The sequence below is a fragment of the Poecilia latipinna genome, unplaced genomic scaffold (assembly GCF_001443285.1).
Source record: "Poecilia latipinna isolate Pla-1442-1.1 unplaced genomic scaffold, P_latipinna-1.0 Scaffold408, whole genome shotgun sequence".
Lineage (NCBI taxonomy): Eukaryota > Metazoa > Chordata > Actinopteri > Cyprinodontiformes > Poeciliidae > Poecilia > Poecilia latipinna.
The window spans coordinates 514,131-538,346 of NW_015113024.1; the positions used below are offsets into that span (position 1 = coordinate 514,131).

The 24,216-nt window shown below is 40.2% G+C and overlaps 3 protein-coding genes across 4 annotated transcripts; all 3 read left to right on the plus strand.

Moving 5' to 3' along the window:
• The first annotated feature begins 1,558 nt into the window (after positions 1 to 1,558).
• tbccd1 (TBCC domain containing 1) lies at positions 1,559 to 10,073 on the plus strand. The gene is made up of 9 exons (XM_015037522.1): positions 1,559 to 1,778; positions 4,551 to 4,615; positions 4,704 to 4,970; positions 5,065 to 5,223; positions 5,390 to 5,506; positions 6,497 to 6,746; positions 6,841 to 7,027; positions 7,976 to 8,506; positions 9,482 to 10,073. The coding sequence occupies exons 2-9, from the start codon at positions 4,553 to 4,555 to the stop codon at positions 9,672 to 9,674; spliced, it is 1,767 nt and encodes a 588-aa protein (XP_014893008.1). The 5' UTR covers positions 1,559 to 1,778; positions 4,551 to 4,552; the 3' UTR covers positions 9,675 to 10,073.
• A 3,973-nt stretch (positions 10,074 to 14,046) lies between these two features.
• Positions 14,047 to 15,422, plus strand: crygs2 (crystallin, gamma S2). The gene is made up of 3 exons (XM_015037523.1): positions 14,047 to 14,158; positions 14,383 to 14,625; positions 15,024 to 15,422. The coding sequence occupies exons 1-3, from the start codon at positions 14,150 to 14,152 to the stop codon at positions 15,294 to 15,296; spliced, it is 525 nt and encodes a 174-aa protein (XP_014893009.1). The 5' UTR covers positions 14,047 to 14,149; the 3' UTR covers positions 15,297 to 15,422.
• A 2,399-nt stretch (positions 15,423 to 17,821) lies between these two features.
• On the plus strand, positions 17,822 to 23,848 carry LOC106950579 (uncharacterized). Of its 2 annotated transcripts, none has more exons than XR_001425641.1 (4): positions 17,822 to 18,106; positions 18,919 to 19,713; positions 20,760 to 20,817; positions 22,872 to 23,848. XR_001425641.1 is itself a non-coding variant. In XM_015037524.1 (4 exons), exons 1-4 carry the CDS (start codon positions 18,058 to 18,060, stop codon positions 20,786 to 20,788), a joined length of 657 nt encoding a protein of 218 aa, XP_014893010.1. In that variant the 5' UTR covers positions 17,822 to 18,057; the 3' UTR covers positions 20,789 to 21,133. The 2 variants fall into 2 exon arrangements, 1 of the variants encoding a protein (XP_014893010.1); XM_015037524.1 differs by lacking the exon at positions 22,872 to 23,848 and having other exon boundaries at positions 18,919 to 19,239; positions 19,456 to 19,713; positions 20,760 to 21,133.
• The last annotated feature ends 368 nt before the right edge of the window (positions 23,849 to 24,216 follow it).

Below are 24,216 nucleotides of genomic sequence, written 5' to 3' on the forward strand. Positions count from 1 at the left end.
ATGACATCTGGATATAACTGGAAACATATATGCATTGAAAAATTAATGTTATTTATAATTATTGAAATGTTAAAATAATTTCTAAAAGCTTGCATTCATTGTATGTTAAAATCCAGGTTATTTAGCATCAATTTAATTAACTGTTTAATAGTTTGTGTAATCTCAGTAAATTTGCTGTTGGCCTGCAGTAAATCAGATGTTGAGGTCATTGTCATTCGCTGTTATCACAAAAGTTGTCTGAAATAACCCATGACAATTAATGCATACCTAACTGCAAAAAAATATTTTTTGCTGTAAGCTTATCCTGTTAATTACATTTTAAATAGTGCTTTTTTTATTTACCATAATATATTGTAACATACTTAATTTCTTCTGAAGTAAATAAGTTGTTACTGATTCACAATCTGGAAATTATTATTAAAAATATTTAAGATTTGCACATTATTGAAAGATCTCTTTAATTAATAAATTGTGTAATGTAGTTTGATTAGAAAGCAAAATACAAACAGTCTTACAGTCATTTTAATTTATTATTGGCTCACTAGTTGATAATTAAACCAGAGGTTATTCATGGTCATGAAAAATGTTATCAAAAAGCAAGCTAGTAAGCTCACAATGTGAAAGAACAATGCAGTGTGGATGCAGTTTCAGATAAAGTCAATTCAATTTATTTGTATGTTGCAAAAATTAAAATTTATTTTAAAATGTGCATAGTTCATTTAATCCAGTCATACAGTCAAAAGTAAATTACATGGATTTTATTTCTGTCCTCATTATAGAACACAACCCTGTGTTCTAGTTTACTTTTCCTGCTGACTTTTAGAATGGAAAAAGTCCAGAGTTATATTAATTTGAAATTAATGCCAGTGGTGCTGATGTGGCTAAGCATGAGGAGCCCCATTTGAATCAGGGTCTTCCCAAGCCTTTGTTAGGTCTTGTGGAAAATTCTGTTCCCTTGTGAAAATCGAACTTACAGGATTTGTTGTTGATGAAGAGGGGAATAAGCACAGTTAAAGAGTCTGTGAAAAAATAATAAGCACCCATATTAAAGAGGGGGAACAGATTATATCACCTAAAATATTTGGTACCCCCCTCATCACTTTGGCAAACATAGAACAAATGTTTACAAATTCTCAGTGATTGTTATGCGTGATAGTATGATTGGTCACCAAAAATTAACAACTGGAAATTGATTTTATCCAGCAACCTGTCATATTTTACATTAGAACGGGATTTTCCAGAAAGCCTGGACTCTAATTTTTTTAAGGAAGTCTTAATTTTTTGTGCCCTACTATCAGCCAGCTTCCATCCTCTTATATCATCAGTGAAAAATTATAAATACACACAACGTGTTGGAAATCCGTGTTTGGTGACTGACGTTTAATTGTCAGGTTAAGTGACAAAAGTTGGAACTCATATAATTATTTCAAGTTACAACCTTGACATAATTATATGAGTTGTTTTATCGAGAAATCGATCAGAAAATGGTCTGACCCGCTTCTCTGGCTGCAGTGCGCGCTCCCGACACACGGGAAACAGATTTTCGAGACCAACTCCTTCATGCAAAGTGCTGCGCGCGCTCCCGCGAGCTGCGCGCGCCGCTTGTCGGGAAGGGAGGCGCCAAAGAGGAAGAATATTCAACTTTACTGTGTGTGAATGAAAACAAACCGTGACAAGTATACTCGGAACATCGGCGTCCGTCTAATGACACCGTGACGAGCAGTTTATCCTCCCGAGGGACTGAACACATCGTTTCCTGTGTGGGACAAAGTTCGGAGGTAAGAGCGCTCCTGGCTCTGTTAGCCAGCTGTAGCTAACGTCGGCTTGCAGCTGAACTTTAGTCAAGTTTACTTTTCGGAAAACAAGTTGGCTGTCCTTTGTTATTGCGTCACGAAAATGTTCTATGATTGATTTACTTCATTTACTTTCTACTGTGGTGCGGCTTAAGAAAGCAGCTCAGGTTAGGTCGCCCTACGAAGAGATGAAATGTCAGGTGTGGATGACACCAGCAGTTGTCATGGGAGCAAAGCTGGGTCTATGTTATGTTCCACATCCAATTCCACCCTCAGTGTTCAGACTTCAGGCACAAATAAATGCTACCACTTTTAGAAGAAGCTCAAAATCTTTGAGCAACATCATAATGAGGATCATGTTCAGAATGAACAAGCATACCTGTCTATCTGGAATAAGTAGGTGTGCCCAATCTGCAGGTTTTGACTGTTGCTTCATTCCAAAAAACAATGCTATGGTGCAGCTATAGAAGGTAGCTGTGCTTATGCAGTTAAATCAGCAGCTAATGAGGGTATATATAAAAAATATTCTGTAATCTGTAATTAAAAACTGATATGTTCTTGTGAACACTGCCATGCACTGTTTGAGGTAAATAAATCTGGGCTTTTTATTTTACAACAAAATATCTAGAAAGGTGGTCTTCACTGGCTCCTGTCATGATTTAAATTTAACTCCAAGCACAGAAAAACCTCACAGTCATTATTAACTCATAATGATTCCTTTGCAAAGCAAATATGGAGCTGGTACTTTGTTGAAAATTAAGTACTTCAATTCAAAGTATGACAGAGGCAAAAAGCAAATCACAAGGAAAATATCAAGACAATATGGCCGAACAACAATGGGCAAAACAAAAAAATAGTCACATGAATCATGATCAGAGTATCGGGATGAAATAACCAGACCAAAATAGCACTGTTCAATGTTAGGTTAACCATTTACATAGACAGTCTAGTCTATGTAAATTTTGTAACCATGGGAACAGTGTTGACACTTACATGTTCACACACATGTTCAGGTGTTGTACTATAAACATTTCTGGCACATTTAGATTCCCATGTTAAAGGATGGCATTCGTTCGTTTTTGCAGGGGCCTCATACAGTATGGTAGTATGATTTACAACATTTGTTATGAAAGGTAATAATTTTCTGCTTCATTTCCAAAACTGAGTCACCATTAAAACCCAGCACCTGGACTGCTTCTGCTAACATTTGTGAAAGAACGAGTCGCTGTCGGGTGCTCGGTGAATTCCAGCAGGCTTTCCTGGGAAGTCCAGTCAAACTTCTCCACTGCTGAATACGACACAGACTGCTACTAGGGATGTTATAGCGAAGTGAAAGAATGAGAACGTCAGCTGTCAGAAAATAACTTTTTCCCATCTAAGGGAAGCAACTTCCTCCATATGGTGTGTTCTCTACCTGTAAACTGAACTTTGAGGCTTATGACACTCTGTTTTCTTGTCACTCTATAAAGGCCTGATTTGTGGAGTGCACAAGTAAGTGTTCTCTGACATTGTTCTCCAACTAGAAAACTTCTGAAACCAATCAGCTGCGTTGAATTTTCAATTCAGTTTATTTTCACAGCACCAATTCACAACAGATATTGTCTCAAACTAAAAATAACTCAGAGGGATTTCTTTAAAAGGGGAGGAATTGCATGTAAACACTAAAATGTCTTGATTTCTGCGATTTTAAAAAAAAATCAGATAGGAATGGGTGATATGGACTTAGTTTTATAGGGACACTTGCTACTAATGTGATAAAAGTGACAATAAGAACTATTTATTACTTATTTTTCAAGTAACAGTGTAGCTGTGACTGCATGGCACAGCAATCAAAGCTGCACAAACACAAATACTGCTCTTAAAAAAACACACTCATTTGTTTGTTATGCCCTTCCTTAGGACGCCAGTCACAAAATGAAGTATAATATGTATCACTAAAGTGCACACAGTAACTACATTTAATCATATTTTCAAATGTATTATTATTTATTGATACACCTTAGTTGAAAATTGTTTGATTGTGATCCTGTGAGCAATAAGCTTCTCTCATAGCAGTCGGTAGCTATGTTTCCATCCAATTGTCAAAAAAAGATAATGCGAATTAGAAGCATTTCCTTCTACTGGTTTGGAGCGAATCAACCAGACTGCACAAAACGTGATCTTGTCAGATGTTGACTCTACGAATGGCTGTAATAAACCAGGTGCAAAGGTTGCAAACCAGCATGGACCACACATCTCAGAAAAATGGAGAGACTCCTCGAGGGTAGGACTTAACTTAGAAATTTTTCAGAGTTTCATGCCTATAGTAAGGCACAGAGCTAGCAGTGTATGACAGCATTCCACCACTCCCGTCCCATCTTGGAGCTTCGGTGGCCGGCCACTCCAGGATGACAGTTTTCCCCTACGTGCTCAAGGTTGGGACTGTGATTCGCCACTTCATAATTTATTTTGCAAATGTGTTTCCATCTTCCTTTAACACTCGTACTCTTTTTTGGAAAAAGCCAAAAACCACTTCAAGCAAACGTTAAAAGCTTTATTGCGAAATTGAATAAGTTATTTTGTATTAGTATATTTCTATTTACTTTTTCTGTTGCGATACTCCAAAATGCACAGGAAAAAAAAAAAAACATTGATGGAAACATGGGTACTCGCGCAACGAATTTGCTCCTCCTCTTTAATCTCTATGGATTTATTTCACTTTCATTCTGTGTATAACTTCTTCTGTGCATCATGTGAAAACTCTTCCTCTCCCCTCAGACATGGAGGCGGACAGTGTGAGCATATGGCCACGCATGGAGCCCTTCTTACTGGGTGCCCTGCAGGTGAACGCACCGACCGCCGGTTGAATGCTTGACATCATCCAGACTCGTGTAGATGTGTGAAATGACCCAGAGTGTTGTCCATTTTCAGGTGGCTCCCACCTCCAAGCTCAGCCTGCACTACCTCCGGAAGATGGCAGTCTATGTCCAAACTCGGGAAGGCTGCTTTCCTGACCTGAGCTGGTCCATGTGGCGGCATATCGCCTGTGGAAAGCTGCAGCTTCCAGAAGACCTGGCGTGGCTCTACTTTGAGACATTCGACCTGCTTTTGGGTCACACTCCAGAGGAAAGGCTGGAGCGGGCAGAGTGCCTGTCCCAGTGCTCCTCCAAAAGCGAGTTGGACCAGCAAAGAAGTAAGGTAAGAGGACACCAGTGGTGGAGAGCGGTAATACCAATTATTGTTTCTCATGTAACCCAAAGTTGATGCTGAGCCATTGTGTCTCTGTCCCCAGTTGTCAGTGGACACGCTTCAGTTCCTCCTCTTCCTCTACATCCAGCAGCTGAACCGCGTGTCTCTGCGGACGTCTCTGATCGGTGAGGAGTGGCCCAGTCACCGAGCTCGCTCCCCCTCTCCATCAGAGCGAGAGACCAAGGCCAGCTCTCAGAACAAGGTGACAGACACTGAAGCAATCAAAGCTGCACCATTCAGTCGGGACCGACCCGACTGAATGGTGCATGTTTGTTGTCTTGAAACTGGAAGCACGGGTCTTATCACCATCTCCTGGTTCTTTGATCTGTCGCTTATAGCCCTTCTTTGTTGCTGGCTTTGTTTGGCAGAATTGGGACGATCAGGCCCATCTGTCGTTCGTTCAGAACCACTTGGCAGATATTTTGGAGCTGCTGGTAGAACCGGGGCAGTTGTCTCAGTCAGGACAGGCCAAAAGAGACTCTCAGGTGAGACTCTCAGGTGAGCCTGTGCTCAAGACTTGAAGTTGCAAAGGGGCAATCAACATCATGTTAAACTGCATAAATTGGGAATGGGATGTTACTCATGTTCATGTGTGTTTGAAGACAGGGAAGTGAAATATTTGTGACAGTGTTCAGCTGTTAGCTTTGCATGTTGTTTGTATACCTGTAACCTGGGTGCTGTGTTGATATTTAGGAACTTGTTTGGTTTCAAGCACCAAGAAACCTGCCCTGTTGAATCAGGTCACCAGATAAACCCACTAAACATCATAAAGTCTTACTGATGCCAAGTTTAAAGGGGCAGTATCATGTGTTTTCCAGGTACATAGTGCCATTCTATAGCACAATCAAGTAACTATGTTAATTTCAGTTGCTAGAAAAATTGCTGTATATGAAATATGACTTAAAAGAAAATCTTGTTTCTAACTTAATGCCTTGAAATTGGGCCTCTGTCTCTTTAAAACCTCCTGCTCTTCCTGAAACTCCACCTTCAGGGATTCATCACAACATGGCTCCTCTATTAACGCTTTAACAACGTTTTTTCCAGCATTTCACTGAGAAGTAGCTCCTATAATGAGCTCAGCAGATGCACAATTCCACCAGGTGTTTGTTAACTGCTGCTGGCTGGTCTGAGCTGAGTGGGAGAGTTCTGCTCTGTGAGGCAGAAGCTCCAAGGAGGAGCTGTGTCTTGAAGACGGGGCTAAGTTCAACCAGGCGTTTTGCAGCTGAATGGTTGCCATGGGAGATTAAAGGGTTTTTCAAACATGCATGGAAGAGTTAAAGCAACACTCTGGGTATGTTTCTGATGAGGGAATAACATCACAACATGATGTAAAGCTCAAAAAAGTTGATTTTACACAATACTGCCCCTTTAAAGCCCACGGATATTCTTGTTCACCATGTGTTCTGACCAGATGTGTTCTGAATTTCTGTGCTGTAGAAAGATTTAAAGCGCTGTAGTTACCCTTCTGTCATCAGATCTCCCTGGAAGCCGTGCGGAGTTTAGGCCTCCTCCTGGAGGGCTCGGTTGGCCATGGAAAAGGCATCCAGCCCATCCACAAGCTGTTGATCAAAGGGCCGCTCCAAACACCGTCTGGCTACTCCATGCTGAGCCGCTCCTTCCCTCTGCACAAACTCCTCTCATGTCTCCAACAAAACCTCACCCTCAACCCGTTTGGGATGACCGCCTGCCTCCGCTCGGGGAAGAAACTAGCCTGGGCCCAACAAGGTGTCACTGAGTCTCCTGGCAGTCAGTCTCCTTCAGCCTTCAGTCTGCCTGCCTGGAAGAGTTTGACTCCCTACCTGTTGTCTTTTCATTCCAGTGGAAGGAGCCATGAAGAGAGCTAAGGTAGCCCGCAACACCCACATGGCCCCATCCGGCAGCAAGATGGTGCTGATGTCCCAGGTCATCAAACAGACTCTGGCTAAAACATCTGACAAGCTGACCGGCGCCAACATCAAGATCCACAGATGTTCTGATGCCTTCATATACCTCCTATCTCCTCTCAGGTGAGGCCAGCTTCTGATTTGTGTTAATGTTAGCGCCAGCAGTATGAGTGATCTCCGTCTCACATTAACACTTAGAGTCATATTCAATAAATTGGAATATGGATTCGCTCGCTTGTTAGATTAAAAGCAACTCTTGAAAACAACCTTTAAACAGGTAATATATTTTCATTAGACCCACACCTCTGCATTAAGAATATTTTAATTGGTCTGATGTAATATTCTGAACTTGAATATTATGCTTTCGTCAGGTTTGTGCAAGAAATCATCATTAACAAAAATAAAACATTTTTTTTAACTTATAGTCTATTGGGAAGTAATCTACATAATGTGCAACTTGTGAACTGAGTTACTGAAATATATTAACTTTTCATTAATGTTCTACTTTATTGACAATGACTAGTTGAGGACAGCTGGAATGATACTGGCTCAGAGCTCTCCCACATTTCTAGGAAGCTCTTTCCTTGAAGCAGGGAGGAGTAAAATGACAGACGCCAAAATGATTAACAATAAATAACACCTGAGCGATGTTTCCACAGCTACACACCTTGAGTCTTGAAAGATCCTCCCCGAAAAGGAAAACATGCAGATCTGTCTGCACAAAAACTGTTGATGTGCTCCAAGTTAAATTGTTCATTTGACAGAAGGATTCTAATTTGTTAAACCAGCTTTAACTTTGTTTGAATCAAATACAACATGGTGCATGTCGGTGCATGTATCCCACATTTTACTAAGCAGAGTTTCTTTTCCTCTGCTTAGTAATATGCTTAAATTCAGTGGGTCATCTTGTCCTGTCTCTATTTTGAATTTAGATGTTATTTCCTAACTCAATGAGAATCGATAGGGAATCGAATCGATAAGTGAGATCTATGATGGAATCGCTATCGGTACGCTCGTGTCATTCCCATGGAACATGAACTCACCGTGTTGTGTTTTTGTTGCATTCTTTAGATCCGTCAGTGTGGACAAATGCCGTGACAGCACAGTGGTTCTGGGTCCAGTCCAGACCAGCGTCCACATCCACAGCTGTCAGAACGTACGTGTGGTGTGTGTCGCCGGCAGGGTGTTGATCGGCGCCTCCTCGCGCTGCACCGTCCACGCCCTGACCCCCACCTGCCCGCTGCTTCTGCCAGGAAACTCCGACTTAACCCTGGCTCCCTTCCACATTTTCTACCCCTCCCTGGAGGACCACATGGCCAGCGTGGGGCTCGCTGTGGTCCCCAATGCCTGGGATCAGCCCTTGGTTCTGGGAACCGAGGGCCTCGCCAGCCCCCCACTCAGCTCGCCCTCCAGCTCGGACAGCACCTGCTACCGCCTGCTGCCCCCCTCCGAGTTTCACACGCTGGCTGTGCCTTTCCAGATGGAGGGCGACACGTGCGAGGTACCTGGCGGTCTGCCCCCTGCCTACCAGGCAGCACTGAGGGAAAAGCAGAAAAGGATACACAACTGGCAGAAAACAGTGATGGAGGCCCGACTGAACAAGTGGGTATTAGGAAAAGCCTGGCAGCGCTCCATGCTTGGTGGATTGATTATTAAAGTGCAATATGCAACTTTTATAAACAATAAGTTTTTTTTTTTTTTTTTACATATTTGTTAAAACTGTCACTATGTTGTCACAGTATATTATGAGACAGATGATCTGTGAAAAGATCAAGCCCCTCTGCTGGTGGTCCTGTGGTCCTGCTGTCATCTACAGAAATACACCGCTCTGTCCGAAACAACCAATCAGAGCCAGGAGGAGGGTTTTAATGCTGTTAATCAGACTCCTGTAAGCACTGCTCACATCCTCCCCCTTTTTCTTGGCTACTCTACAGTTCGTTACCCACAACAGAGCCTACCATAAATGCTAAGATGTGTTAGCATAGCCAACAATGATGGCAGATAAACGACTCTCCTGTTGTTTCCATGTAGCACCATGTACACAAGATTGATTGACATCGCTAAACCCCTCCCCCTGGTTCTGCTTGGCTGTTTTTGACCGTCTTTCTGTAGGAGCACTGGGAAGAGGTAGAAGAGATTATCTGTCTCTGTGACAACATCGTGTCAGTTTTAACACATATTTAAAAAACATGGGTGTGACAACGTTATCGGAGTAAAAGAACTGCAACCTTTTAATTATTTCATTTCAAAATGTTCCTTCCATTTTACCATTATATGCTGCTTGCTGTTCATTTGGATAAAATTCCAAAATAAGGTGATCAATGTCGTCATGTGAAAACTTTTAAGGAATATGAATACTTTAGCAGTGCACTGTAAACCAGGGAGGAGTTTGATGGAAAATGTCTCCCAAAGATCAATGTGGATTTGATCTATTGGCTTCTGCACTGTCTGACCCAGACAGACTAGTGAACCCGTGGCAGGGCAGGGGGGCGGATGGAGGGAAAATCTCTCAGCGGGCTCTGAAACTCTTTCCTGACTTTTTAAACCCCTTTTTTTCTGGATGTTGTGTGTTTGTAGGGAGCAGAAGCAACAGTTTCAGGAGCTGGTGGAGCTAAAGTTCCACGAGTGGCTTTTGGAAACTGGCCACCGACAGGAACTGGACAGCCTGATCCCAACCATAGCCAACTCCCAGAAGAACTCGGACGGAGCGGCGACAGACTCCAGCCGGGCTAAAGACGCCAAACCTGTCCAGACGACTGCTGCTTATTGAGCTCGTGACTCGCTGCTGTGTAGGGGCATGTTTCTGACCTGATCCAGAACACCGTACAGGCAGACTGCATCCTTTGTGTGACGGGTTCTGGCTCGGGCAGTTGCTGCGCTGCAGGTTCAGGTGTGACCTGTTTTCAGGCTCAGAAAAGGCAGCTAAGTCCTCGACATGAAAGAGCAGGCAAAGGAGTAGATCGGCATGCTGTAGAGCAACATAGCAACAGGTTGCTGTTCTTGGAACAACACTTTTAAGGGGTATGAATACAAAATGCACTGCAGAAAATATGCCAAGATTTCAATGGGCATTTAGAGAAAAACGACTCCTGTTGTTTGGTCAAAGGACTGCTTAAATTAGTTAAAGTAGAACAAGAGTTGTGAAGGTTTTTTTTTTTTTTTACCCAAGTGGAACCAGTTGACCAAGAAAAATTCTAAGAATCAGTTTCCTTTTCCACCACAAGGCATTGCTATTATCTTTCCAATACTGTACATAGTTCAAACCTTCATAAGCATCCACATGCTTTGACTACCTTCCACGGTGACTTACAGGGTAAACATGAGGCACATTAGCTGTTACTGGCTGAACTGTGAGGTTCAGTTCTTCCAGCACTTCCTGCCTTGTGTCACACCGAGAGCACTCTGAACAGAAGTACGTTGCAGAATATCCCGAGAACCTGCGGTAGAAACTAAAGTGAGCAGCAGTAAACCAGGAAGGAGCTCTGGTGGAGTCTTTGTGTCGGGTTCCATCTACATCTGCGGCCAGAACTTGGATCAGGGAATATACGCCACAACCCGTTCATGTAAAAGGTGGAAAACCAGCCGGATCTTCTAATCACCAGTTGGTGAACAAACCCAAACACCGAGAGCTGTACGGTATCCGTCACTATGAGACTCTTGTAGTTTGATAATCCTGTGAAAATACTAGTTTCGTTGAACAAACACAAAAATCAAAAAGAAAGATAATTCACCTTAATTTAAGTTAAAAAAAAAGCAACAAATGTTCTTAACACTACCAAAATTACAAAATATATTGATACTTTTAATATAGATCTCTATGCAATGTATTATTGATAAGTTTAATACTAGTGTGTAGGATATTGTAGTATTTCTTATTTTGCTTTTTATAGAATAAAACTAGTCAAACTAGCAGTTTTGAAACTGTAATCTGTAAAAGCTCCACCTGGATCCCAGGAACCTATCCACATCAAGGTGAAAGTGCTTCACATTAACTCAGATAGGCAGAAATAAACATATTTTAAACCTTTGGAAGCCATGTTGGATTTTAAAATTTGATTGGTGAGAATCAGATTTTCCCCTTGGAAATCCAACTGTTTGTTGTTGCTGCTTCAAAATTCCCACCTTTTATTTTGAAACATACACCTTTTCACACACAATGACAATGGGTCAGACTTGTCTTTCTTTGGTTCTTTTTTCTATTATTTCTTTTTGTATTTCAGTGCCACCCAGGCTCCGTGTCTGAGTTGGGCAGATGCTGATCTACAGCCAGTTGGATAAAAGTGTTGAGACACAAAAAAAAGACTTGGTGTGTTGTGCTGCACTGTGATCCTCCTGGCAGCTGTATGTCCTTATTATCTGTTTCAGTGTGGATTTATCCTGTTCTTACAGCAGGAACAGCCTGCTGGGCTGACATGTGCCAAGTAACAAGCATGCTGCAAGCACAATAATTTCACATGACATGTATGAATATTTGTGAACATCAGCTGTTGATTATTTTTTATAAACCCTTTGTTAGAAGTTGTATTACCTCGAAAGTGTTTCTCAGTAGCTTATTTGCACTCACTAGCTTCCAGCATATTTACAGTTTATGTGTAACAGACACATTGATCACAGAAAGCTCACTGCAAAAACGCTAAATCAAGTATTTTTGGTTTACTTTCTAGTGCAAACATCTTAGTACACTTGAAATGAGACAAACTATTTTACAAGAAACATTTCAGTAAGCTAGAGGAGCTTGTTTTAACTCAATTCCTTAATGTTGATGAAAAAGTACTAGTTCCATTTGCAGATTATTTTATTTATACTAAAGTTTTTTCCCTTGTTATAAATGAAATAATCTGCCAGTGGAACTAGAACTTTTTCATCGACACTAAGGAATTATTGACTTAAAACAAAGCTCCTATATCTTACTGAAAAATTGTGTCTCTTATTTCAAGTGTTCTAAGATATTTGCACTAGAAACCAGACCAAGGATATTTGGTAAGATTGAGTGTTTTTGCAGTGCTGCTGCTGCTTTGTGTTGATGAGGGAAGTTATTGTAAAACACTCTATACATTTGAAGATGTGTACACTGAAAAAAAAGGCCTTACTGCAAATGTCTGCTACCTGAATGTCCCTGCTGCTGTAGCTGCTCTGTAATAAGTACAGGACTGTTCATGATCAAGTGGAAACTAATAAAAGGTTTGCTAGAACTACACCTTCTCTTTGTTCTCCTGCTGCCAGGTTTAGAAACCATGATGGTCCTAATGTACTAATGTGGCTATTTCAGTTCTATTCAAAAATCTATGTAAATCTACATTCCTGACAAAAATACACTAATTAAATCTTCCTTTCATGCGTATTTGTAGGTATTTATAAACTTTCAAAGCTTCCACTTCACAGAACATGACTCCCCCACTCAGCTCCTTCAGACTAGCCAGCAGCAATAAGCAAACACGTCTGCTGAGCTTTTTATAGGAGCTACTTCTCAGAGCAATGCTGGTAAAAACTTTAAAGGGTCGATATGGGAGCCATGTTGTGATGACTTCCTGAAGGTGGAGTTTCAGGAAGAGCAGGAGTTTTTAAAGAGACACGCCTACAGGCTCAAGTCTCAGCCTGATGATCTTTTCTGCACGTCTTCAATAAACCTTATAAAAGAAAAACAAAGACAGCGACTCAATTTCAATGTATTTAATTACAAAGTAAAATTTATTTTACATCATATTTGATATACAGCTCTGGAAAAAAATTAAAGAGCCCACTGCACTGAACCCCACTGAAAACCTGGTGGTTATTACACCAAATATTGATTTCTGAACTCATCCTGAGTTAAAACATTATTGTTGTTTCTAAATGAATATGAACTTGTTCTCTTTGCATTATTTTAGGTCTGAAAGCGCTGCATCTTTTTTGTTATTTTTGACCATTTCTCTTTTTCTGAAAATACAAAATGTTTGCTTGGAATTTCAGACATGTCCTCAGTAGTTCATAGAACAAAAGAACAATGTTCATTTTACTCAAATATATACCTATAAAGAGTAAAATCAGAGAAAGTGATCATTTTAGTGGCTTAAGTTTCCAGAGCTGCATATATCGCATTTCTTTAACAAGTGAAGGTAACATGTTGAAGTTAATCACAGTTCCTTTTGGGAGATATTTTGGTCCCACCCTTTATTCATGGCAGTGCTCTTCAATAGAAATAACTCAAAGCCCACCCTCTTGGACAAGAAGAAACCCATGAATTGGATCATGGTAGCTCTCACCTTTTCTAATTCCAAAAAATATTTCTCTGGTCAGAGCTGAAGGGAGCTAAGAACAGGTCAACCATGGAGGGAAACCTGTTAAAAACTGCAAATATTTTAATTTTATTTTTTTGCCTATAGTTTTACTTTTAGGACCTCAGTTCTTGGAGGAACAAAGGGTTGAGGTTCATCTTCTAGCAGCTCAACGACCCCAAACATCCAGCCAGAGATACGATGGATCAGTTCAGATCAAAGTTTATCCACGGCTTAGAGCACAGACAAAGTCCAGGCATTGATCGACTTCAGAATCTTTGGCAAGATTTGAAATTCAACCTTCACGGATGTTGCAATCTGACACTGAGGTTGTAGTATTTTGGAGAGAAGAGAGGACAAAAGAATTCAGCCACTGGCTGTGCAAAGCTGAAAGAGACTCGGGTCTAAAGTCTTCATAGTCATGCACTACTTTGTCTTAGTTTACAACATAAAATTCTACTAAAATACAATAATGTTTGTGTTAAAATGTGGATCATTTTCACTCCCTTAGCTGCTGAGTAACTTTTTGTCTAGTTGCCCCTCGATTGCATCTCTTTGTTTTTAATGAAAGTCTTATTTCAACCACAATTTCTGTAAAAATTAGAATAGACCAGAATGGCTTTACATAACCAGTGGATGGATGAATGTGGATGAATCCAAAGAGTAGAGCTGAGTTATGAGCTGGCAGGCTCTCACCATGTGTTAGTGGGCTTTGGACCCAGCCAGTGGACGTGTACCATTATGCCGTAATCCTTCCATGCTTTTCTGGAAAAACTGAATAGCACTAGAATCACTGACTCAATTTTTGGATCTCATTTTCATGACAAAGCGATTGTTCCCCTTGTACTAACACTGTTGCTGTTCATAAATGTGAGCGAGTGTTGGGGTATAAAAAGCAGTAGCTGAAAGGCCAGTCGACACCGAGACCTCAGGGGATCCACCAGCGTCATCGCTCAGCATCACCAAGGCGGTCCCAAGCAACAAACTCAAGATGGGCAGGGTGAGTTAGCATGAGGCTCAGGGTGTCTGCTCCAAACTTCTCTTGGCTCTGGACTGGGAAAGGGTTTTTTGGAGGGATATTCCAATTATGGTTATGTATACAGAAAAAAAACAACACCTTTCTTTAGCTTTTTAGGTAGACCTACAATACAAAAGTAATCCATACTGTTTTCTAAGATGAGCCACACATCGGAGGAGCCTCACAAACTAAATTTTTTCCTCCAGATTATCTTCTACGAGGACAAGAACTTTCAGGGTCGTCGTTATGAGTGTGACAGTGACTGCTCAGATTTCCACACATACTTGAGCCGCTGCAACTCCATCCGAGTGGAGAGTGGGGCCTGGGTGGTGTACGAGAGGCCCAACTACATGGGCTACCAGTACGTCCTGACCAGAGGAGATTACCCGGAGTACCAGCGCTGGATGGGACTCAACGACCGCCTCAGCTCCTGCAAGATAGTCCATTTTGTAAGTCAGTCTGTTCTGGACCTATGCTAACTGGGGTTTTGGACCACAATGACTGCAGTGCGGGGTAAAATGTTAGAGTTCATGGAGTGCCATTTATGCAACCAGTGCCTGCAGGGCTCAGTCAATAACCAATAAAGGATGTGTTCCCTGTGTCACCCTCAGTCTGCAGAGTCTCTCATCTAAAAATCAAAGCTGTGAGCCGACGCTGCTTGTTCATGGTTGCGATCACATGACGTAACCTGAAATTCTGCTTGGTGGACATTTCATCTGCCCATCAACTCTCCTTTATCTTTTATCCTTACTCCCCCCACCCCTTTGCTCTTGTCATTCCTAACACCTTTTCCCTTCAAACACCCATCTGTGTCTCCCTATCTCCTCATGTTCCCCTCTGCTTCCAGACCAGTGGGACCCTGTACAAGATGCAGCTTTATGAGAAGGCAGACTTCGGCGGCCAGGCCGTGGAGGCCACCGAGGACTGCCCCTCGCTCCTGGAGAAGTTCCGCTGGAGAGAGGTCAACTCCTGCAAGGTCTTTGATGGCTGGTGGGTTTTCTACGAGCGTCCCAACTACACCGGACGCCAGTACTTCCTGGAGAAGGGAGAGTACCGTAAACCTGGTGACTGGGGTGCCGTCAGTCCTTTGGTGCAGTCTTTCAGGCGCTTCACAGAATGATTGAAACTCAATCCAAATTGTTCCACGTACCATAAGTGATCTAAATCAGAGGCATTAGCTGCTGTAAACTGGTTATGTGACACTTCCACCAAGCTGTGGTTTTGAACTGAGGCCTTATAAATAAAACTATTAACAAAATCACACGTCTTTAGAGTTTTCATATGAGCTGTTAAAGTCATAAATCCAAGTATGAGATTAGAAATGCTATTATTGCTGTTTCTTTAAAAAATTATTAATGATTGATAGTGGCTGATAACCAGTGGATCATTATGTCTATATTCAAAAATCGGATTAGTCTCAAATCTTTGTACGCTCACTGTCAACATTTTATATAGCCAATGTGCCATAGTGGCATACTTACTTTACAGAAAGGAATTAAAGGGACATAAAGTATATTCATTAGCATAATTTCATTGAAACTAAACCACTAACAGAAACTCTGAAAGGCAAACTCAACCCAGTGTTTCAGATGAGAAAGAAGGATTTTACTTACAAGTGCACAAAAATTAACCCCGTGGTTGTAGTTCAAACTTCTGTGGGAAAGGGGTGTGCTGTGGTGGTGCAGGGGTTAATATAGCTGCATAAACAGACCCTATGTAACCTTTCAAATAAAATAACCATGTTTATCAGAACAAAATAATCAGGATGAAAACAGTGACATGTATAAAATGTTGAGTGATTATGCTGAAATTTGCATAAACATTAGCTCATATGTTGCAGAACTCTACAATGTTTCCAGTCTCTGATGTTTATTTCTTTAAATGCAAAATCGACCTACTCAACTAAGAGTAGCAATATTAACATTACTCAAGTAATAAAAAGAAGTACAGTAGAGTAAAACTCCTCATAAGAGAAGTATTATATAATTTTCATAAACTAGAGTAAAACGTGAGTATAAACATTTTTTTAAACTTGAGTAACTTTTGGTGCTTAAGTACCAAAATGGATCCGACATCTTGAGATCAGACTGGAGTTGACTCCATGGTATAGGAACCATCACAACGAATGCTTGCTTCACTTTTCTGTTTTGAGCAACACTCAAAAGAAAAGTGCTGTGGGAGCGTAAGGGATGGGCAGTATCAGATCGCTGTAGGAGAGAACTGAAGTAAGCCGGAGCCAGTACGGCCATATTTACTACTGTAAGATTCTGGCTAACATGTTTTTGTGATAAGATTCTGTAATGTACCATTCAGTTTTTCCAGTATGTTTCACTAATAAGTAATTTTAAATAAACGGTTTACAGTTCTGAACTGTTAGTGATGGTTGCCAAAATACTATATGGTAATGTCTTGTAAATATGCTTTATTTACTACAGTGCTGGTACTTCACCGTCAATTAGCAACATTTTATTTGTGTGTGTGTACGTTTATTTTCTATGAACAGACCGTTAACTACAATATGATTTTATCTCAGTTTGTCTCGTTATATATGACCCTGATAGGTTAATGTGACTGTCTAATTCTCTCACCCCTTAAATGTAGTATTGGAAGAAAAAAAAATTCTAGCTGTATTAATAACTGAGATATCACAAAATGTGACTTTAGTCATAGCCACTTTGGAAGCTAGTCTAATATTCAACTGCATTGGACAACATTACCTTCACTTACCATGTTAGTACAACAACAAAAAAAAACCCAGATTGGACATTCTTTGTTATTTTGTTTACAAGTTATCTGACCTATAACAGCAGGCCCCCGTCACATGTGTCAGCCATCTTGAAAAATGGTTGAGCTTTGCCATGGCCAACAGTATGTGGAAAGATTGCCTCACTTATTTGCTTCACTAAGAGCAGTGTAATATCTTCAAGCTCTCATGCTATCAGTAGATCTGCTGCAATTAGTCACATGCCTGAAACAAAACAAAACACACATTGAATCACATTCTGACATCAACATTGTTTCCCCTGATTACCTTCTCTGTGTATTTAAATCCACTTGTTTCCTGTCGGACCCTTGTCGTGGTTTGTCATTGTCGTATGGGTCTTATTTTTGTGATTGAAGTCTTGTTCTCATCCACTGCTACCAGTGTCTTAGTTCCCTGCTTGATCGTTTACTTGTGCCGCCTGGATTCTGTGAACTTGAGATATCTATATTAAACTACCATTTCATACTTCAACCTGGGTCCAGCCATGTCCATCCTCAACACCTCAAATACCACAATTTATGACAGCCGGGTTACCCTCGATAGGTCGCCAGTCCATTGCAAGGCACATAAACAATACATGTAGCAAATTTCATGTTTGCATCACCACTGGAAAGATTGTCTCACTTATTTGCTACAATAATAGCACTGTAACATATTCAAGGTCTTCTGCTATCAGTAGGTCTGCTGTAATTAGTCAGATGCCTGAAACAACACACAACTTTTGTATCACATTGTAATAACTTGAAGTGCAGAAGCCGGCCTGCCCACAGTATTAGCATACGGCCAAATAGATTGCGGTGCGTTCCTAAGTCCAGCCTATCGTCCGTGGACGATAAATATGTAAAGTACTCTGATTACTTGGCTTTTTCTGTGGTGTTAACACTGCATAAAAGGCTGTTCAACTTTACATGTGGTCAAGAATAAATGAGTCTCTGGCTTGCTACTGACTCCAGCTCCTTTCCTTGGGCTGCCAACAGAAGAGCTGAGTGATAGAAAAAGCCAAAGGTATTTGTACAGTTTTGCTTCTGAAGCTAATCAGTAACAGGGCATGCTATGAACTGTAGAATATGTTTATTTTAACAGCTATTCAACAATAAAAGCTCATCTTTACAGAGACATGAAAGCTGTGATTGGACTGCAGTTGATGCTGATAGGAGTCTGTTGTGGTGAGCTCTTCATGATTTTTTCACATAACACCTGTGTGGCTGTTTTGTCTGGTTTTCTGATACATTATAGCTAGCTGTACTTTTAGAGAAAAAAAACTCTTAATGACACATTGTCTAATATTTTCTACAACGGTTCGGTTTTTTAATGCTGTGGATTTAAAGGGTATTCTTAGAGTTTTCTTCTTAAACCAAAAGTCTTCATTTGCCATGTCTGAATTGGGTCATGCCTATGATGTTATCATACACACACATCATTACTATGTGGATGATAATCTTTCAGTTATCAATACCTTATTTAATCCCAGCTGATGATAAAGTTTTTGATGTCGTATTAAGTCAGTGCACACATTGTTAGCATAAATGTCAAATGTGTTTGTTGTTTTTAATGAGGTATCTGAAGCATTTTTTTTTTTGGCGGGAAATGATTATATATATAATGAACAGAAATAATAATAATAATAATAATAATAATAATAATAATAATAATAATAATAATAATAATAATAATAGTAGTAGTAGTAGTAGGAATAACAAGCATGCCATGGGCGACTGAGGTTTTCAGAAAACAGAACAGAGTACACAAGAAGAAACAGACAAACTGATGTTGAATTATTTTAGTGTTCATGACAGTAAGAAGTTAAAGCAGAAGATGGAGAACTTTGGAGTTGTAATAAGTGTTATCATCTGGCTGTACTCTCCAACTCCTTTTTTAAAATCATATCTCAGTTTCAAGGTCAAGTCTTGCTGTTGTGGGTTGCAACAACTTGTTTCATACAAACACATTTTCCATCTCATTTTTCTTCTTTTCTAAGGTTTGAAATCTTCCTGTGATGCCAAGTATGATGGAGTTAAATGCTATGGATCTTTGGGAGGAACATTGAACATTCAGATAATGGATGATGCCTCAAAAATACCTTATTTCAAGTGGGTAAAGAACCGCTCAGTGCTACTCCGCTGGATGGCCAACAAGACTGTAAGCCGTACAAGAGATAGCAGATTTCACTTTTTTCCAAGTAGTGGGACAGTTAGGATCACTAACCTGACAGCGGATGACAATGGTCTATATAAGCTTGATCTGATTAGTGAAAATGGAAAATATGAAGGCTCAAAAGTTCTGCAGCTGCACGTTGAAGGTAATCCACTGTTGATCTTCCTACATTTTCTGCTTCCTTTGTTTTTCCTCTCATACATTAATAGAAGTTATAAAAATTTTGCATTGGATTTCATACATAGAATGTGAAATATAGCTGTCATGTCTGTTCTGTTCATTTCCAACTTCCCATCAAATGGAAGAAAGGCCTATATCTTAATTTAATATTTAAATAATAGTTCTGTGGTTTCTCTCTCAGCTCCTGTGTCTTCTGCCTGGCTAGTCTCTGAGTGTGCGTCCTTGGGTAAGCAGAGGGTGTTCTGCTTTTCTGGGGCAGGGGACAATACTCGGTACAAATGGACTCTGGATGGACGACCACTGAAAGGCTTTGAGAACATGTATGGAAACATTCCGGCTAGCACCATTCTTCTGGGACCGAAGAAAACAGGTCGTCTGGTCTGCTCAATCAGCAATCACATCAGTCATTCCTTCAAAGAGATGAAGGTGACCAGCTGTGGTGAGTAAAATCATCATTTTAAATGAAACAGCCTGATCGTTCATATTCATCAGCTTTATTTCTAAAAGCTTCCCACCTGAGTGTTATTTAATCAAAAGGACACTGGGTATTTGGACCAGCAGCAGCCAATAAAACATGGACCAAATTGGAGGAGGAAAAAAGAAAGAAGAGTTTGAAGAACGTTTATTATATCGTTTTGTGTGTGAAGTGGTGTTTTTTATTGCGTGCACAAATATATCTTAATAAAATTCTGCTTAATGCAGATGTTTCTGTTAACAACAGATACACTTTTTATTCATACAAACCACTGTAAAAAGCACAGGTGTTTACCTGATAAACTTTATGCTTCTCTCCATGACAAGCACAGTCACCTGGATGGTCTGGCAGTTCAACTCCTGTTCAGTCAGGTGCATGGGCTGTAGGGTCTAGTTCATCACCAAACCCAGATTTCAGGCTTGATCACTAGTTTCTAGCTGTAATAACTGTACTTTCGGCTAACTACAGATTCTTCCTCTTTAGGTCCAAATATTGTAACTTTAGTTTTGTTTTTGTTCAGATGGAAAATGTTATGGCACATTCAAGCATTGATTTATTAAGTTAATCTGCTTATTGCTTGGATGGGTTTAGGGTGACAATGTGTGTCATCTGCAAAAATGTGGTAACTAATCTTCCCTGTTATAACCTTAGCTGGCAGGACATTGCAGATATAAAATAAGAGGGGCCCAGGATTGAACCTTGGGGTACTCTCCATGCTGCTTATGTTTGCTCAAATGAAAAGATACTTCTTGACACAAAGGAGCTCCTGTTCTTTAAGTAAGACTCGAACCAGTCAGGTAATGTACGACCCAGTCTCCAGTTGTTTCAATTATGCACCATATAATCCTCTGTTCCACTTTTTAAAAGCACTGTGGCTACAAACTGCTGGCCACAGTGCTTTGTGCTTCATGTTCTATGCTTTCAGTATTTATTGGTCTTATGACCCTAAAATGTGTTATTTTCCCTGGAAGAGTCTTTTAATTCTTCATTGTCTGCTTATTCTCCAACAGTGACGGGTGGGAGAAAAAAATCTGGTTAGCTCTGGATGAAACTGTCCCACAGAAATCGGTACATGGAAAGTTACCAACACCTGGCACAGATTTTACAGTACTTCAGTTTTGACTCACTACAGTACAAGTTACGACAATACTCAAGTTATATCAATACCAGTGATGTTGATGAATGTATATGATTCCAGTCCATATTGTGGTAGCTCAACATAGTGGTTTTTCTTCAAAGTACATGAGACCCTTTCTGTCTTTGCCATTTTTGTCTTTAAACACTCGCTGTATTAATAGGGTTGTTGCCTTCTGAGGGTGTTAAGGTAAAATCCCTCTAAGCTGTGACTATTTGACTTGGGAAAGATAAAATAATGTGAGGCTGACCAGATGTGTGAGTGTCATCCTCTACCCTGGCTGTAATCTCAACCGTCATAACCTACAGTACTTCAATCATGACTAGAACTGTGTGTCATCTTTGTGAACTGCAGCTATTCCTGCAGTTCACATAGAGCTGTGCAACCAGAGCTGTATATATATACATTATGTTGTGATTGTTGTCTTTGGTTGGGTGAACAAAATCCTGCCTAAGATCAGCAGCTGTTAGCGATCAGTAGCACACAGCTGGCAGATGTTTAATGTACTACGGAGCAGAAAGCTTACATCATTGTTTCTCTCTACATCCAGTGGCTGGTGCAGGTTGCTACAACCGATAATAGCCACACAGGGAAGAAAGAAACAAGCGCACCCAGTACAATACTTTCATCCTATTGGCTGAGAGGTTGCCAGGCGACTGGGCCAAAAGGCAGTTCTATGTTTTGTAAGCGAGCAGACTAAGCCTGAGCATGAGGAGAAGATTTGAATACAATCATTACAAGTTTTGAGAAGAAAGACATGAAGCCCTGCTTTCAAAATAAAAATGTAAGCAAAAGTATTAAAGGTTTTGAGAACAAAAAATATGAAATCCTGCTTTCAGACTGAAAATGTGCACTCTTGTGCATTCCTACATTCATAAATGTCAAACTCTCCAAAGGCTTCAAACACTTCAAACAGACGTGCAAGCTACTCCACGGCATTTTTCAATGCACCTCAGTCCATATAGGCTTTGCATGTAAACCAGATGCCTCTGTAGCTCAAATTTGTTCTGAATGCAACTTTACACTGCCTCATTGTGAAGCTTACCAGAAGGACATTAACAGATTATTTTGCACCTTAACAGAAGTTCCCAAACAACAGTATTTTACGCAATGTTGATTTGCTGTTTACTTTGTCACATACTTTCTGAAGTATGTGACAAAGTGCATTGTTTGCGCATTATATATGTATCAAAGTAATGTGAAATGTTCACGCATATATGATGATTCCATGAACCAGTGCTACTTCTTATTCTTTGCAAATAGCTGATGTGCATGACATTGTTGCTGGAGTGAAAAAACACAAAATCCCTGGTGATTGTTTGGAGGCCGCCGGCCATCCTGGCGTCCTGCGATACTCCAGACCTCACAGATGGCCAGTCCGCCCGAGCTCAACAAAGAAGTTGAGGTGTTAAGTTGCCATGATGAATCAGCTAGTTCAATGAAAGATCTGGTGATGTTGGTGTTATTTTGTTCCCATTTACTCTTATATAGATTGTGTGCCTCTGTGGTAATTCTTCCATTAAATGTAGCTGATAGCGAAAATTCAACCTGGAAGACTCCATCACCTCCGTTCGCCCATCGGCGTTATGCTCATCTCCGACCTCAGCTCTGGACCTCACCCGGCGTGTCCAATCATCAATCAAGCTCTGCATAAAAGGATCCACACTGAAGCCGTCAGCCGCTTCCCAGCTGCGTTCAACCCACCACCTCCCCTTCTCCACCCACATCCTTCGGCTCTCCAGGATGGAACCCTTCCTGACCACCACCACCAGTGTCAGGCCCTGGGGGAGAGCATCCCTAATCGGTTATCCCTAATCGGTTATCGGGATGTTTGTTCATCGAGTTCACATCAAATCTCAGCTCAGATCAGCTGCCGGGGCCCGAGTGCCAAAGATCTGTTATTCATTGCTGTCATTAAATCTTTCAATTGTTCCTTTTTATTTGTCTGAGTCTTTCCAGATTGAACTGATATTTCTTTGAATTTCAGTTGTGAAGAGGAATATATTGACCATTTTTGCCCAGGTTGTTGCTTGCCTCATGATTGCTGGAGATTGACACCGGCCCGACTGGCGACCCTGCAAGGATAATCATGATCAGATAAAGGATGGATGGAAGAATAAAATATGAAAAACCTGACAACTTCTCACTCTCCCAAAAGTGGAGGATGCAGAGATCCCTGCTCTGTTGATTGAAAGGAAACATTCTACTCGCTAAGTTTATTCATATGAAAATCAATTTCTGAAGTGAAATTTTAAAATATAAAATCTTCTACAGAAAAAGATTTTAGAATAATCATCACGAATTCAATACATCATGAACCAAGTTATAATTTAGTGCCCCTTTTCTGATATTTGTCTGTAACAGGTCTGGTCTTATGTCTTAGGTTTGTCATTCTTGAACTTTGATATTTTCATTACCTTTCTGCTGTACAGTGGTGCATCTGCAAATATGTTGTTTTTGAAAGAAAATGTATTTGATCAAACATTATTAAAATTTAAATATCATAAAGTATTATTTTAATTAAAGACAATAGCTTTTAAACCACACAGCATCATACATAATGTGCCCTGTTTTCTCTCTTTTTTTTTGTAACAGTAAAACTTGTTGTTGGCATCCTCTAAGAGGTGAAGTTTATGGAGAAAAAAAAATGAATTTTTTTCAGCTGTATGAATAGTAGTGTGAATACACATTTGTCTGCCTTGCATCATGTCACTTCATTTAGCTGTTATCTCATAGAGGAACTACAGATTTGTGAAGTTATGCTATTGTCACAAACAATGTTGACTAAAAGTTGCCATGCACGTCATGGTCAAACAAAAAATAGACCCATAAATTGTTTTTAAGTTCCATGGAAATGAATCAGCTAGTTCAATGAATTAATTTAGAATACATTTGTAATTGAATTAATACGCTGAAGCCTATGAAGCACAATAAATTATGATTTAGTATAAGTAAAATACAAGGGAAAAAATAAATAAAATTACATATACACACACACAATAAACAGATGACTTGACAGAGTGATGACATGAAGCTTAGATGGACGGTTTTGCTCATAGCTTTGAACCGGTAGCTATTTCATTCCTAAAGTGAAAGTGCAAATTGGCATTTGGAACATTTGATGCTCAAAACTTTTAATGTTGCAAAATATCTTATCAAGTGAGGTTCATCATTTATCTGTAACATGTCATCAGTAGATCTAAAATGTTGTGATAAAATTAAGTTGTGTTTCATTCATTTACATTTTTAACATGTTTTCTCTGAGGGTGTGTCACTCACCCCACTCACGGCGCACATATATATATATATATATATATATATATATATATATA

Bases quoted from the DNA above. Each gene is read 5' to 3' on its own strand.
- crygs2 (XM_015037523.1), top strand. The intron at 14,626-15,023 runs GTAAGTCAGTCT...CTCTGCTTCCAG, and splicing joins CCTGCAAGATAGTCCATTTT to ACCAGTGGGACCCTGTACAA.
- tbccd1 (XM_015037522.1), top strand. From the start codon at position 4,553: ATGGAGGCGGACAGTGTGAGCATATGGCCACGCATGGAGCCCTTCTTA. The intron at 4,616-4,703 runs GTGAACGCACCG...GTCCATTTTCAG, and splicing joins TCTTACTGGGTGCCCTGCAG to GTGGCTCCCACCTCCAAGCT. The intron at 6,747-6,840 runs GTGTCACTGAGT...TTTTCATTCCAG, and splicing joins ACTAGCCTGGGCCCAACAAG to TGGAAGGAGCCATGAAGAGA.
- LOC106950579 (XM_015037524.1), top strand. From the start codon at position 18,058: ATGAAAGCTGTGATTGGACTGCAGTTGATGCTGATAGGAGTCTGTTGT. The intron at 18,107-18,918 runs GTGAGCTCTTCA...TTCTTTTCTAAG, and splicing joins GCTGATAGGAGTCTGTTGTG to GTTTGAAATCTTCCTGTGAT. The intron at 19,240-19,455 runs GTAATCCACTGT...TTTCTCTCTCAG, and splicing joins TCTGCAGCTGCACGTTGAAG to CTCCTGTGTCTTCTGCCTGG.